This window comes from Acomys minous (genome assembly GCF_964271855.1).
Source record: "Acomys minous genome assembly, chromosome: 10".
Taxonomy (NCBI): Eukaryota; Metazoa; Chordata; class Mammalia; order Rodentia; family Muridae; genus Acomys; species Acomys minous.
This window is the reverse complement of record NC_140491.1, coordinates 70,470,274-70,484,187: the sequence shown is the minus strand read 5'-3', so window position 1 is coordinate 70,484,187 and position 13,914 is coordinate 70,470,274. Positions and strand designations below refer to the sequence as shown.

At 52.6% G+C, this 13,914-nt stretch overlaps 1 protein-coding gene across 3 annotated transcripts in view; it reads right to left on the bottom strand.

The window, feature by feature from the left end:
- Positions 1-954: 954 nt before the first annotated feature.
- Positions 955-13,914, bottom strand: part of SH2D3C (SH2 domain containing 3C) — a 38,511-nt gene continuing 25,551 nt past the window's right edge. For all 3 annotated transcript variants that reach the window (XM_084798110.1, XM_084798111.1, XM_084798112.1), the window contains 9 exons: positions 11,826-11,954; positions 10,413-10,870; positions 9,512-9,636; positions 6,538-7,070; positions 4,984-5,099; positions 4,363-4,534; positions 3,175-3,286; positions 2,768-2,974; positions 955-1,561 (listed from right to left, as the gene is read on the bottom strand). In XM_084798110.1, the coding sequence (XP_084654236.1) occupies positions 1,386-1,561; positions 2,768-2,974; positions 3,175-3,286; positions 4,363-4,534; positions 4,984-5,099; positions 6,538-7,070; positions 9,512-9,636; positions 10,413-10,870; positions 11,826-11,954 (2,028 nt within the window). In that variant the 3' untranslated portion in view covers positions 955-1,385. The remainder of the gene's footprint in view (positions 1,562-2,767; positions 2,975-3,174; positions 3,287-4,362; positions 4,535-4,983; positions 5,100-6,537; positions 7,071-9,511; positions 9,637-10,412; positions 10,871-11,825; positions 11,955-13,914) is intronic.

Sequence of the window (13,914 nt, the reverse complement as noted above, 5' to 3'; positions counted from 1 at the left end):
TTCATTATTTAAAGAATTGCGTGGGTGAGGGGCGGGATGTGTCTCACTATGCAACTTTGGCTGGCCTCAAATTCAAAGATCTGCCTACCTCTGCCTACAAAGTGACGGGATTAAAGGCATGAGCCACCACACCCAATTTAAAGATTTTTTTTTTAACTTTTAACATTTATTAATTAGGAGCCAGGCATGGTGGCACACACCTTTAATCCCAGCACTTGGGAGGCAGAGGCAGGTGGATCGCTGTGAGTTCGAGGACAGCCTTGTCTTCAAAGTGAATCTAGGACAGCCAAGGCTACACAGAGAAACCCTGTCTCGAAAAACCAAAAAAAAAAAAAAAAAAAAAAAAAAAAATATATATATATATATATAATGTATACAGTGCACATTTGATCACATTATAGATGGTTGTGAGCCACCATGTGGTTGCTGAGAATTGAACTCAGGAGCTCTGGAAAAGCAGTCAGTGCTCTTAACCCCTGAGCCATCTCTCCAGCCCCTTAACTTTTAATTTAATTTTATTTGTATGGGTGTATTGCCTGCATACCACATGTCTGCCTGGTACCCAGGGAGGCCAGAAGAGGGCATCCAATCCCCTTGGCCTGGAGTTACAGATTATGATCCACCATAAGGGTGCTGGGAATTGAACCTCGGTCCTTTGGAAGATCAACCACTCAGCCACCTCTCCAGGACCCTAGACTTCTAAAAGCCCCTTCACCCCAAACTCTGGGCTCCTTGTATATGGTTTCTCTGGCCAGGCCCCTACTTCTTGCACTGGCTTGGACTGACTGTCTTCTCTGTTACTTCCTGAGCTTATGAAGGTCAGGGAGTGGCTTCTTGTTGGTGTAACCGTGGCTCCCCTTATAATCTGGAAAGTCTTTGGTGCTAACCAGGTATTGGTTGAGGGTTTTCACCATTCGCCTAAAGAAAGGGTTTCTTTCTACCCAGGACAGAAGAAAGAGTCATTTAAAGTTTATTATATGAAAGAGACAGCATGACTTCTGTACATATATTTACAGTCAGACTTATTTACAGTAAGATGGAGGCCGTGGCATCTCTAGGCATAGATGCCCGGAGGAAGGAAACGGGGTGGGGAGCCTCCCATGGCTCAAAGACAGGGAACCTCGGCAAAATGGGGACCAGGAAAAATTGGTGGGAGGAGCAGAGGCCCCTGTCGTTTTGGAAGGGAGACTTGGCAGGCGTGTGATGGAAGGCGGGTGGAGCTCAGAGTCCATTTAGGACCCTGGAAGTGCAAGGGAGAACCTGGATTTGGACCCAAAACATTCTTGGGCTGATCACAGTGTCCCTGTGGTGCTCCGGGGGAAAAGTCCTGAGGCCCCTCTGCCCCCAATGCAGCCCGCAGCTGCAGAGAGGCAAGGTCTCCGGGGTCACAGCTCACTAGAGCGGATGGCAGGTTCCAGCTTGTGAGACAAGGCAGTGAGGACTTTGTCAAACTTCTCATAGCGCCGCGCCTGGCTGCTGTTGGCACCCTGGCTGCCCCAGAGGAGACGCATCTGGAACTCTGTGCTGAACACTTCCAGGAGCTCTGGGCGGGGCTGGAACCCTGCAGGGTGGGAAGACACAGTCAGGGGGGTCTCTTCGTCCTTCTGGGCTCTACTCCTAGGGCTCTTTCCCGGAACCCAACAAAATGTATTGAAGATCATGACCTGGCAGGTAGCATCTAGTCTTTCTTCAACTGTTTGCAACTTAATGAGTTTGAAATGACTAGACGATAATCTGTGTCTGCGCATGTGCGTGGAGGCGGTGCCAGGACCCAGGGCTTTGAACCTCAGCACCCTTGAAAGGCAAAATACTCCTGTAGGTTTAGGGGGCGATCGCAAAAGACCTTTCTTGTATTTTTGTCAGTTTCTTTCCTTTCTCTCTTTCTGCCTGCCTACCTTTGTTTGTTTGTTTTGAGACCGGATCTCTCTGTGTAGCCCTACCTGTCCTGGATTTCGCTCTGTAGATCAGGTTGGCCTGGAACTCACAGCGATCCACTTGCCTCTGCCTCCCCGAGTGCTGGGATTAGAGGTGTGCACCACCACGCCCGACCTAAATCTCTTTTTAATTATTGTTAATTTTTTGGAGACAATCTGTCTATGTAGCCCTGGCTGGCTTGGAACTTCCTATGTAGACCAGGCTGGCCTTGAACTCAGAGAACTACCTGCACTTGCAGGCTGGCCTTGAATTTGGTATGCAGTTGAACCCCGTTGCTCTTGCCTCTATCTGAGTCCTAGGGTTGCGGCAGCTCACAACTCCCAGTCTATGCGGTGTATTCAGCCCGGACGACTGAGTCCAGGGCTTTATGGCTAAGCACCTTCCTTACCTACTAAGCCACATCTCCAGCCCTCCAGGGTTTTTGTGGTTTAAATAAGGCACAAAGCAGTAAAAGAGCCATTATTTGAAGCCACTTTCTCTGCTCCTCTCCCAGAATTCCGTGTCCCCCCAGCCAAGGCTTCCTAAAGACAGGCAGGTCTGTCTTCATCCTGGGCCTTGGCTGGGGCACCTTGCAAACAGCTATGGAAAGACAGCGGCTCCGCTTCCCAGAGAACAGTGAGGCCACAGTTGGTTGGAACACACGGCAAAGGTGTTCAGTGTCTCTCAGCCCACCTCACTGAATAAATGAGCGACAAGATGGAAGGGATATAGAAGCCAGGAGTCGAGACGGAGGAGTGGAAAATGTCGATGGATGCTAGGCGAAAGGGAGCATGCGCAGAAGGAGATGGGCAGGAAGCCAGGGACCCCAGGATCCTAGGTGACAGCCACTCACCCTGCAGCTTGACCTCAGCGTTGGTGTGGTAGAGACCCCCATGGTGTGCCACAGTGCGGGCGGCCTCCAAGTGGGCTAGCACAACCTCCACGCCATGCTCTGTGCTGCCCCAGGGTTCAGGACCCTCGGCGGGGGCGGAGTCACACTCCAGCAGAGTAATGAACGGCAGCACATGTGGAAACGTGGTGTTGCTCAGCGGCGGGCCTTCTGTGGAGAGGGGAAGCAAGCACTTAGACCGGAAGGCCCTGCCTGAGGCCACCTAGGACAATCCCTTCTTTCCCCGGACGTGACACGGCATGCATGACTACCCCGGTGAAGCAGTGTCAGGCTCTCAAGCTCACTGCCCCAGAAGAGTCTTGGGCAACCCACAGGCTGGCACCTCATGTCAAGATGGGGATGTGGGGTACCTTTGCCTTCGTTGAGGCTCTTGAGGAAAGGCTTGAGTTTCTTCTCATACAGAATGGCACCCTCTGTGTGTCGCTGCCTCAGGGTCACCCATGTCTGCTCCAGCCTTGAAATCTGGAGAGACCAGACTGTAAGAGACTGGCCGAGGAAGGAGCCCCCCCCCCCAGGAGCAGCTGACCACAGGCCACCCCCACTGAATGGTGCGGTGTCCGGGAATGACTTCTATTTTTCTTGCTGTCGCTCACAAAATGGGAACAGCGTTAACTGTTTTTCATATGTCGTCCGTGAAGCGAGTGTAACACATTTTTATAAACCCTAAATCTCAGCTTTGGGCTGTGTGACCTCATCTGGTTACTGCTCTGCCTCTGTAAAATAGGACAACACGGGAAACCTCCCTCTTGAGGTTCATCTGGGGGATCAGTGCTGGTAAAGCAAGCTCATCAGATAGATGATGTACATCTTATTTTGAAGGAGGGGGTCATGTATGGAATTTCTGCTTCCCAAGTTCTGAGATTTCAGCCCAATTTATGAAGTGCTGGGGACCAAATTCATGCTCAGCTCACTCTATTAGCTGAGTGGCAAAATTAAAAAAAAAAAAAAAAAGCCAGTCGTGGTGGCGCAAGTCTTTACTCCCAGCACTCAGGAGGCAGAGGCAGGTGGATCTCTGTGAGTCCAGGACAGTCAAGGCTACACAGTTTTAAAAAACCAAAAGCAATAACCAATATATATATATTTAAAAATGTATTCGATGTGTATGTGTGTGTGCCTTAGTGTATGTATTGCATCATGTACACCCAAATGCCTGTGGAGACTAGAAGAGGGAGTTGGAGTCATCGCAGGTTGCCAGCTGCTTGACATGGGGGACCAGGAACACACCCTGCGTCCCTAGCAAGAACAGTATGCGCTCTTAAAGGCGGAGCCATCTCTCCAGCGCTCCCGCCCCACCAAACACACTGTACACTCTCTAAACTCAATGTTTCTGTTTTTCCTCTTACAGTTGGGGAAACAGAGGCCCAGGGCAGGGATCTGAACTTAACATCTGGAAGAACTAGGCTCTCCCGGCTAGTCTTTCACAGAGGGCGCCTAGAGACTCCGGAAGCTCTTCTGTTTTCCAAGGACAGGCTTCCCCAGGGAACGCAACCCCGGCCTCTTGTACACAGCCTAGTGGATACCCCAGGACCCCGCGTTACCTGAGCCATCTCCAGGGCTCCCATGACCGCGGCGAAGCTGAACATGTTGCCCATCGTGCCCCGCAGCTCCGCCGCCAGCTGGATAGTCTTATGCAGCAGCGCAGCGCGTTCCTCTGCGGAGCCCGTGCAGCCCAGGATATCCACCGCCAGCATGATGGACATGGTGTGGAACCTGTGAGAGGGGTCGGATCAGAGGGGGCGTGACACACGGCGGGGCGGAGCCCTGCAGCTGTCGGTCTTAAGATGCTAAGCCCGAAGATGGTCTCGAAGCCGGTCTCGGGGACTAAGGGGCGCAGCCAGAGTGACAGGCAAGGCGAAGGGAGCCCAGTTGGACAATATACGTTAGGGGCAAGATCGGGATGCTAGGAGGAGAAGCTTGATCAGCGAAATCCAAAGGGCAGAGTTTTAGAGTGAACACTGTGGACTGTAGTGGTGGGCGGGGCCAAGGTTGATGGACATGGGCATGCGAGAGGAGAAACCGATCAATATACTGCAGTCTTTGGGTAATTAGGTTGGCTTTGGGCCGAATACCAAGGGGCTGCGATTGGCTAATTGGATGAGAGGAGCAGTCAGAAGCCTTTGGACAGGCGTAAGGTAGCCGTGGGCTGGTGCACACCTTACCTTTCCAGCAGGTCTAGTCTTAGCTGCCGGCCATGGGGGAGGGTGAGCAGCTCCATGCCCCAGCGGACTCCCATTAGGGTCTGCATCTCCTTGGTAACACCCAGTATCCTAGCAACCTGCAAAGACGCCCAAAGGGCTGATTAATTTCCTGTCAGGGTTGGCCCAAGCCATCTGGGAGTCAGAGCTTCATCTAAGAGGGTCGCCTGACAGAGGGGCGTGCGTGGGAGGGGGCAGGGTTTGAATCCCAGCTCCACTGGTAACGTGGAACAAGTGATTTCCACATTTTGAGTGAGCCTCAGTTTCCCAATCTGGGGAAAGTGGGGAGTGGGGAAATGCCCATAGGCGTGTGCCATGTTAAATACTCAAGATTAAAATTTAAGATGCCACTGGGCAGGGTGGAGCACGCCTATAATCCCAGCACTCAGCAGGCAAAGGCAGGTGTATTTCTGTGAGTTTGAGGCCAGCCTGGTCTACAAAACGAGTCCAGGACAGCCAAGGCTAAACAGAGAAACTCTGTCTCGAAAAACAAACAAACAGAGCTAGGATGGAATTATCCCAAATTCACAAGCCAAGGCCTAGGAAGAGAATGGACTTGGCCAAGTTCACACACTTGGACCTGCAACCCAGTTTCTCCCTCTTCTCGCCCAGCAACACCCCTCTGGGTCTGTTTTCTAACTCCCTGATTTCTCAGACCACCGTACATTCCCAAAATACAGAGTGAGAAATAGGTACGGAAAGAGCTGTGGCTCTTAGCGGGAGTCACTTGAACCTTGACAGTTTACGGTCCAGGGAACGTTTTGCTTGTTGTCCACTAGGGGGTGTGGGGGCGGGGGCCCAGACTTTTCTCTTCCCCAAACCAGAAGTTGACTTTCTATAGGCTGGAACCAGACCAGTCTCTAAGTTACCCCAAAAAAAATCAGCCCTCATTCCAAAACAACATCTGGAGGCTGTAGAAATATCTTGGTTTTCACTTCTTAAAAGAAGAAAATTGGGCTGGAGAGAGGGCTCAGCAGATAAGAGCACTGGCTGCTCTTCCAAAGGAACCGAGGTTCAGTTCCCAGCACCCACATGGCAGCTCCGAACCCCCTGTAACTCCAGTTCCAGGGGATCCGACTCCCTCACACAGACATGTATGCAGGCAAAACAGCAATGTACATTTTTAAAAATGATGATGATGAAGAAGAAGAAGAAAAGTGGCAGGGGGTGTCGTTGCACACTTTTAATCCCAGCACTAGAAGGCAGAGGCAGGCGGATCTCTGTGAGTTCAAGGCTAGCCTGGTCTAAAAAGCTAGTTCCAGCCCAGCCAAGACTACATAGTGAGACTCTAACAAAACAAAGCAAAACAGTCTAAAAGAAAAAAAATGGAGGCTGACATGCCATATGACCAACCCAGAGTCCCATAACCAAGAAAGGCACCTGTGATGTCAGAATCCAGGTCACTGGCGTCACTGTACCTGGGGAATTTGGAAGTCAGCCCTTCACCATCTTGACTCCTGACTCCAAAGCCAGAAGTTAGAGGCTCTTGTCCCCTCCCGACACATTCCTAATACCTACCAGGCAGTCGACCTTGGTGACGTGTCTGGCCAGCGTCCGGGCATCCACCTCCGAGAGCAGCTCCTTGACCTTGCGCAGAAGCCCCACCTCCAGAGGCCGGTTCTCCTTGGGGATCAGCTTGGACTGGAAGGTAGCCAGATTGAAAGACGAGGTGGCTTCCACCACAGGGACTGTGAAGGTCTTGCCCCACTCCCCCTCAGAGACTCCATTTTCTGACAGTTCCTTTTGCCTCTCTCCGGAGCTCTTAGCCTTCCGGGGCGTCTCCCCCGCTGCCCACTCTCGGCTGCCACGGATGGGAGGCTGGAGCTGACAGTAGTGGCCAGAGTCCGGGTCACTGTAGCTGCTGAGCGACGGTGACGGCGAGGCCTTGCAGAGGCTGTGGGAAGGGCTTGCATGAGGGCCCTTGTCTGACTCCCCAGGAGGCTTTGGAGCACTTCCAGGACATAGCTGGGGTTCGCTAGAGCGGCGGGCGACTGGGGAGGCAGGCTGTGCTGTGGTAGAGGGGGCGGCAGGGGCAGCGTGGACACGGGTGACTATAGAGAGGAGAGAGAGAGAGTAGTTATCTCAGCTGCCCTTAAGAATGGGGTTCCCATGCCGGGCGTGGTGGCCCATGCCTTTAATCCCAGCACTCGGGAGGCAGAGGCAGGAGGATCGCTGTGAGTTCGAGGCCAGCCTGGTCTACAAAATGAGTCCAGGACAGACAAGGCTACACAGAGAAACCCTGTCTCGAAAAAAAAAAAAAAAGAATGGGGTTCCCTCCCCTATTCCCTCAAAGAACAGCCTCCATCTTGTGGGGGGGGGGTGATGCCCCGCCTCCCAGCATGTGGAGGCGGGCTCTCTGTGATACTCAGAGGTTCCGTGGACCAGTGGAGCCTGTGTGCCCGTGCCCAGAAGAGGCTGCAACATCACGAAGCCGCAGAGGTGGTCCAGGGAAGCTAAGCCTGCTGGAGTCTATTGTGCCCTGTGGAGATGTCACCCAATGAATCAGCACTAATGACTTACGGAGTGATGGGTGGAGGTGCCCAGAGCTGGTAAAGTGCTAAAGAGTTACTAACAACAGTAAGACCATCGATGAGAAGAGATGGAAGCCAGGCATGGTGGCGCACATCTATAATCACGGCGCAGGGGAGACTGAGGTAGAAAGATAGTCTTGAGTTGGAGACCAGCCAGCGAACTACACGACAGCTTGAAGTACTTAAAGAGATCCTGCCTCAAAAATGGGGAGGAGGCGGATATACAGCTCAGCGGTAAAGGCCTTTGCCGCCAAGTCTAACAACCTAAGTTAGGACCCACACAGTGGGACAAGAAAGCCAATAGTCTGGGAAGTTGTCATTTGACCTCCACACATGTGCTGCGATCCATTCATGTCTCCCATACACCACACACAAATAAGAAATGTAAAAGAACTTAAAAAAAAAAAAAAAACAAGAGCAGTAAACCAGGCGTGATGGCACACAACTGCAATTCTAGCCCTCAGGAGGCAAAGACAACCAGGTGTCTTCTGTAAATTTAAGGCCAGCCTGGTGTGCATAGCAAGTTCCAAGCCAGCCAGAGCGATACAGTGAGACCTTGTCTCAAGAAAAAGAAAAATAAAAAGTTGCATTTTAGGGTAATAAGGGCTTTTATGGTCTTCAAACTAGAGCTGAGAAAACGAAGGCCCAGATAAGGTAAGACACTTGCCTGAGGTCACTCAGCTTGCAAGTGGCAGGGCTGGGACTGAACTAGTTTGCCACCTAACTCTATTTTCACCTCATTGCTAGAAACTGTCCTACTAAGCACTTATAGTTAAAAAATAAAATAAACATAAGCTGGTCGTGGTGGCGCACGCCTTTAATCCCAACTCTCACTCAAAGAGGCAGAGGCAGGCAGATCTAGAGTTTGAGGCCAGCCTGGTCTACAAAGCGAGTCCAGGACAGTCAGGGCTATACAGAGAATCCCTGTCTCAAAAAACATAAATAAATAAATAAATAAATAAATAATAAACATGATTCAGGGCTGGAGAGATGGCTCAGAGGTTAAGAGCACACTGACTGCTGCTTTCCAGAGTTCCTGAGCTCAATTCCCAGCAACTACATGATGGCTCACAACCATCTATAATGTGATCTGATGCCCTCTTCTGGCCTGCAAGTGTACATAAAAAAAAAATTCTTTAAAAATAAAACAAACTGTTTGACATAAATGTGCTATTTTGAAAGCAAGGGTGTGCACGATAAAGTTGGTGGCCTTGGGTTTAAGGGAAGACTTTTGGGGGTGCACACAGAATGCTTCCCCCAGGCCATGGGTTTAAGGGAAGACTTCTGGGGACGCACTCAGAATGCTTCCCCCAGGCTAAGGCTTCCAGAACACTACCCCTCTCACAATGCTTTGACTGCCTTGGGGGCAAAACACTCTAACAGTTTTGGGTTTGTTTTGCTTTGTTTTCATCAATAAATTGGGACATATTTTTACTTTATTTGTATTTATAAGCACAGAATACCATTTCAATTTTGTTATAAACTTTAAAGTGCTTTAAATTTTTAAAAAAGAAGAACAGCAAAGCATAGCCTGCACTAGCCTGGTCTAAGCCCAAACTAGAACCTACAGATGTACTTGTTACTAGAGTCCTTGCTAAGGCAGCCGCAGCGGGAACTTTGTCTGCTGGGGCCAAGCACTACAGCATGAGTGCACGTCACACCCTCACATCTTGGCCCCGTGGTGACACACTTGCACCTCCAGCAGGCTTCCTCCTTCCTGCCACTCACACTGAGAACCCATTTTGTGTCCACTGCCTGGCACCTGTGGGACCGCTATCAACTGGACCAGCGATTCTGCCAGAGGCTTTTTCTAGCACATTCCTGAGGACACTGCTCCCAACACAGCGGCAAAAATGGACAGGTAACAGATGTTCCCCCGCCAAGACGGTAGCATTTCAAACTCTTCCCCCACCCTCACCAACCCCCCCACCCCCCCACTCCCCCACCCCCTGCTAACTTACCAGTACTATAGGCAGGGGAGCTGGGGCTCTCGGAGATAGGAGACAAAGGTGAGTGTAGATCTGGGATCTGGTCCATGCTGAGGGCACAGTTTCTGATGGAGTCCCGGGGATGGGGTAGTGAGGTGCTATGGACAGAGATTCCATGAGCCCAGAGGTCAGAGATCAGGGGCCTTGACTCGCTGTAAGATCCCATTCCCCCACCCGCCGAACTTCAGAAGCGGGAAAAGGCCTGATTGCCAAGTTCAGTATTTCAAAGGACAAATACAAAAGCCAGAGAAGGAAGGGCCGGGCTAACATGGAAGAGACTAGACTCCCCAGCCCTGTCCTTCCCCTCACCCCTCTTGCTGGCCTTGCTCTCAGCTGATACACAGCAGCTCTGGACTCCCAGACACACCCCCAGTGGGCTGCCTTGACTCCTACAGACCCCGACCCTCGGGCACAGGCCTATCGGCCCCCACTTGCTTACTTTCTGGTCACACCTCCCTCCCTCAATTACCCTGCTCTCCCTCTCCATCCCTACCCAGAATTATCTTCTCGCATGACCAAAAGACACGGAGGCACAACTTGGGGGTACCTAGCTGAGCTAAAGCTGTTCAGGCTCCTCTGTGTCTTCCCTGTCCCTAGGAGAGTGACCTAGGAAGAGACCTGAAGGCCAAAACCCAGCATATCCTCATGGTCTCTGTAAATTACACCATGGACCCCACTCTCTGCATAGACAGCCTCTCACTAGTGCCATCGGCCAAAGCAAACCTGTGTCTGCCACACCAAAGCTCAACCTCCCAACCTTCTGCACAGAGCTTCGCTTAACTCAGGGAAGCTGGGCCTCCCCCCTTCCATCCCAGCGCTCTCATTAACTGACACCCCATTTCACAAGCCGGGGCAGTGGGGGGACCTTACTGACCTGTTGGGGCAGCCATCGCTGCTGCGGGTGACCTTGTCCGAGGTGAGCCCGTCAGTCATGGTAATGCTCCTTCTCTTCATGTGGCTGCCCTTGGAGCCTGAGGGGCTGGCTGGGCTGGCAGCCTTGCTGCCGCCCTGGCTCAAGCCATAGCTGGCCTCGAGGTAGCGCAGAGGGAAGGTGCGGTTGACAGGGCAATAGATGATGGCCCCACTCTGTTCAGACACAGCCTTCCGGCTGCCCACGTGGTAGCGCACAAGGGCGGGCACGTGGTCGAAGCTCTCCTGCTCAAACAGGTACTGGATGTGGGTGTAGCTCTCGCCAGCCTTCACCACCACCTTGTTGATCTTGAAGTGCAAGGCCTGATTGTGCCAGCGACATGTGAGCACATAGTCCCCCAAGCTGGTGAGTGAGTCCCGAATGAGGAAGTCGCCATTGCGCTGTACCAGGGTCTCAGAGACCTACAGAAGGTACAGAGAAACTAAGTGTGGTGGCAAAAAAAAAAAAAAGCCAGAGTTGGGGGGTGGGGGGACACACGGTGATTTTGAGCTGGGGACACCAAGACGGCATCTAGAGCACAGAGGACCTGGCTCAATTAGATAGCAGATATCTGAAGCTTACGGCCAGATTCCGAGGTGGAACCTCAGCCCAGGCCATGCATGGGTCAGCACCATAGAGGCCCAGAAATGGCTGGAGGTGGCGCTTGAGGATGGACACAGGGGTGCGGTGACCGGAAATGCTGGAATCACTGAAAGATCAGAGACAGAAGTCTCAGACCCAGCCCCCGACCACCTGTGTTTCCGGGCATCTCTCCACTCTTACACTTCTTTGAAAGGTTTAAAATGCTCTGCACCCATCCGGGGCCAGCAGCCACCAAGGCAGCTCCCACCTAGCCACCTCTACATCCTTGATCCCCTGTGGCCCCCCTCAGGCCAGGTCTGTGACTTCACCAAATCACTTCATCCCAGATACTCAAGACTGAGTATGGCCAAGACTGAGTGGCCCCCAAATGGATGCTCTCTAACCAAATTCACATGAGGCTGGATATAAACCAGGGATAACAAAATAGAGTGAGAACAACACCGCTTGGGCTCGCAGCCACCAGCGTCAGACATTCTGCTTTACCTGCTCCCTCTCTCTCCTCACCTTCACAATAGTCCCTCCAACCTGGGACAGGGAGCCTCACTATGTAGAGCACAACTGCCTCAGGAGGAGACAGTCTCTCCGTGCTACGGATGAGGATGCTGGTCCCAGAAGAGGGGATGTGACTCTCTCAGGGTCACACAATAAATGGTAAAGCTAAACCCCGTCGTCGCCAATGAACAGGCCAGAGAGTCTCCATGGATGGGCCGGGGTTGGCCAAGGCGTGGGTGGAAGGGTCCAGGGCTGAGATCCCTGCCTGGGGCCCCAGCTCACCTCGCGAGGGATGCGTCCGTGGTACCAGGCATGGCTTCGGAGGTCTGTGCTGCTGAGTTTCAGTTCTTCTTCCAGCTCCTTGTGCAGTTTCTCTGGTGAGGAGTCGAGAATGTACTTCTCCTTGGAGAACTGTACGGGGAATAGCAAAATCGGCGTCGGATTCCACAGCCCTTCTCTTTTGTATCTCTCATCCAGTCCCGCCCCAGGTCGTCTTCAATTAAACACGCGCCCTGCTGGATGGTCCACACCTATCCCAGCCAGAGTAAAATCTCACCACATTCTACCAGAATGCACGTTCGCGAGGGGAGGATGCAATGAAGCACAAATCAAGTCCTGTCCTCCCAGAAGCAGGCTAAGAGGCAGCCCGGGCTCCTCCATCAGCACCACGGTGCTGGACAGCGGCAAAGAGCCCTCGCGTGCGCTCTCTAGGCACCCTGGGATTAAGTTTATGAGGAGTGAGGGTCTAGACACTTCCTGGAAGATACCGCAGGACAGAAACCCACCAGAGACAGTAGGGCCACATTGAAGGAAGGCCATCTACAGGACAGTCTGAGAGGCAGCGAGTGCCTGCGCCAGCTAGCTGAACAGAAGAGGCTACTCTCAGGAATGTGGGGCCCAAAGACAGCCGTGAATAGGGGCGCGGGCCACACACGGACATCCTTACTGCCCACTCCAATCCTCCAGGCCCCACCTCCCCCCAGAATCTCAAGTGATCCTGCCAGACTGGAACCTGCAGCCCTGCAGGGGAGTCGAAGGTCACTCCCGGTAGTTAATGCCCAAGGATGTGTCTTGGTGGGCAGTTGTGATTTTTAGCAGGTACCAATCCCAGGCATCCTGTGGTCAGAGGAGAGTCCCATTGCCAGGCACACCCCACCATAGAGGTAAGTCGACCCCATGTGAGCAGCCTGGCCTTCAGTAGCATGAGTGGGACCCCAGGATCTACCTCACCTCACAGCTACTCCTGTCACTTTGCCAGTCCCTAAAGATGGCTGCTCCGAGACACACACTCCGAAACTGACCAGAAGTGTGTGGACAGGTAAGGCAAGGAGACAGAGTCTCTCCTGGGTACTCCTGGAGTCTGGTAAGCCACTCTTCACACTATTTCAGTCCTAAGACCCACCATCCACACAGGTTCCATCCTCATCTCCTCTGTTTCCCAGCAACCATGTTTCCAGCGATGGCTAAACTCTTCAACTTCATTCGTTCAACATGGATCAGCCTCACCTTGGGTCCTATGCTGGGGGCTGGAGCCCAAGGCAATCAGCATAGTCCACTGCCCTAGGGCAAGTCCATGCAGAACCCCCCACCATTCAATTCCAGGTGCCTACATCTTCGGAGATGCAGTGTCCCTCTGCCTGGTCAGAAACTGAGGGAAAGCAGCAGGTGGAAAAGGGGTGAGCCAGGAAGAGCTGAGGCAGAGGTGGGCAGATGCCGGTCTATGGATGGTGGGTAAGTGGGGCAGGGCTGTGACGCCACCTGGAGGGGGAGGGGGACCACGCAGAAATCTCAGAGGAGTACAGTATGGGGTCAGCTGAGGCCCACAGTCCATGGCAGAGCATCCCGAAGTCCTGGCCCAGAAACACAGGAGTGTAAGGGAAGGAGGCTGAGGGGCCAGCCAAGCAGGATAGACACCAGGGAAAATTCTGGGAGGATGATGGGTCGTTTTTTGAAAGGCAGCTAAGGCAGAACCAGGAACATATGGCAGTGAGCCGGAAACAGTGTGGGCTCTAAGAAGCCTTCGGCGTTCTGGAGACAGACAGTCGGAGTGGTCTGGCTGCACAAGGATAAGGCAGGGACCAGGGTTGGATGCTGCAAGGCCTCTGCCCACAACACAGCAGAAATCAATGCCCTCGCCACAGGCAGAGAGGGCTTGGCAAAGCCGACACTCAGGCCTTTTCAGATTCCCACACTTCTCCAAGAGGTCTCCTTATTCCTTAGGATCACTGGTCTCATTCCCTTTTACTCTGCCATATTTAAACCAGCCCAGGCCTCTCCCTTCGAATCACATAGGATTCTGGGGAAAAAAAGGTGAGAGGGGCACATGGGAGTAGAACCTGTACCAGCCTTACACACACTCCACTCTCTGCTC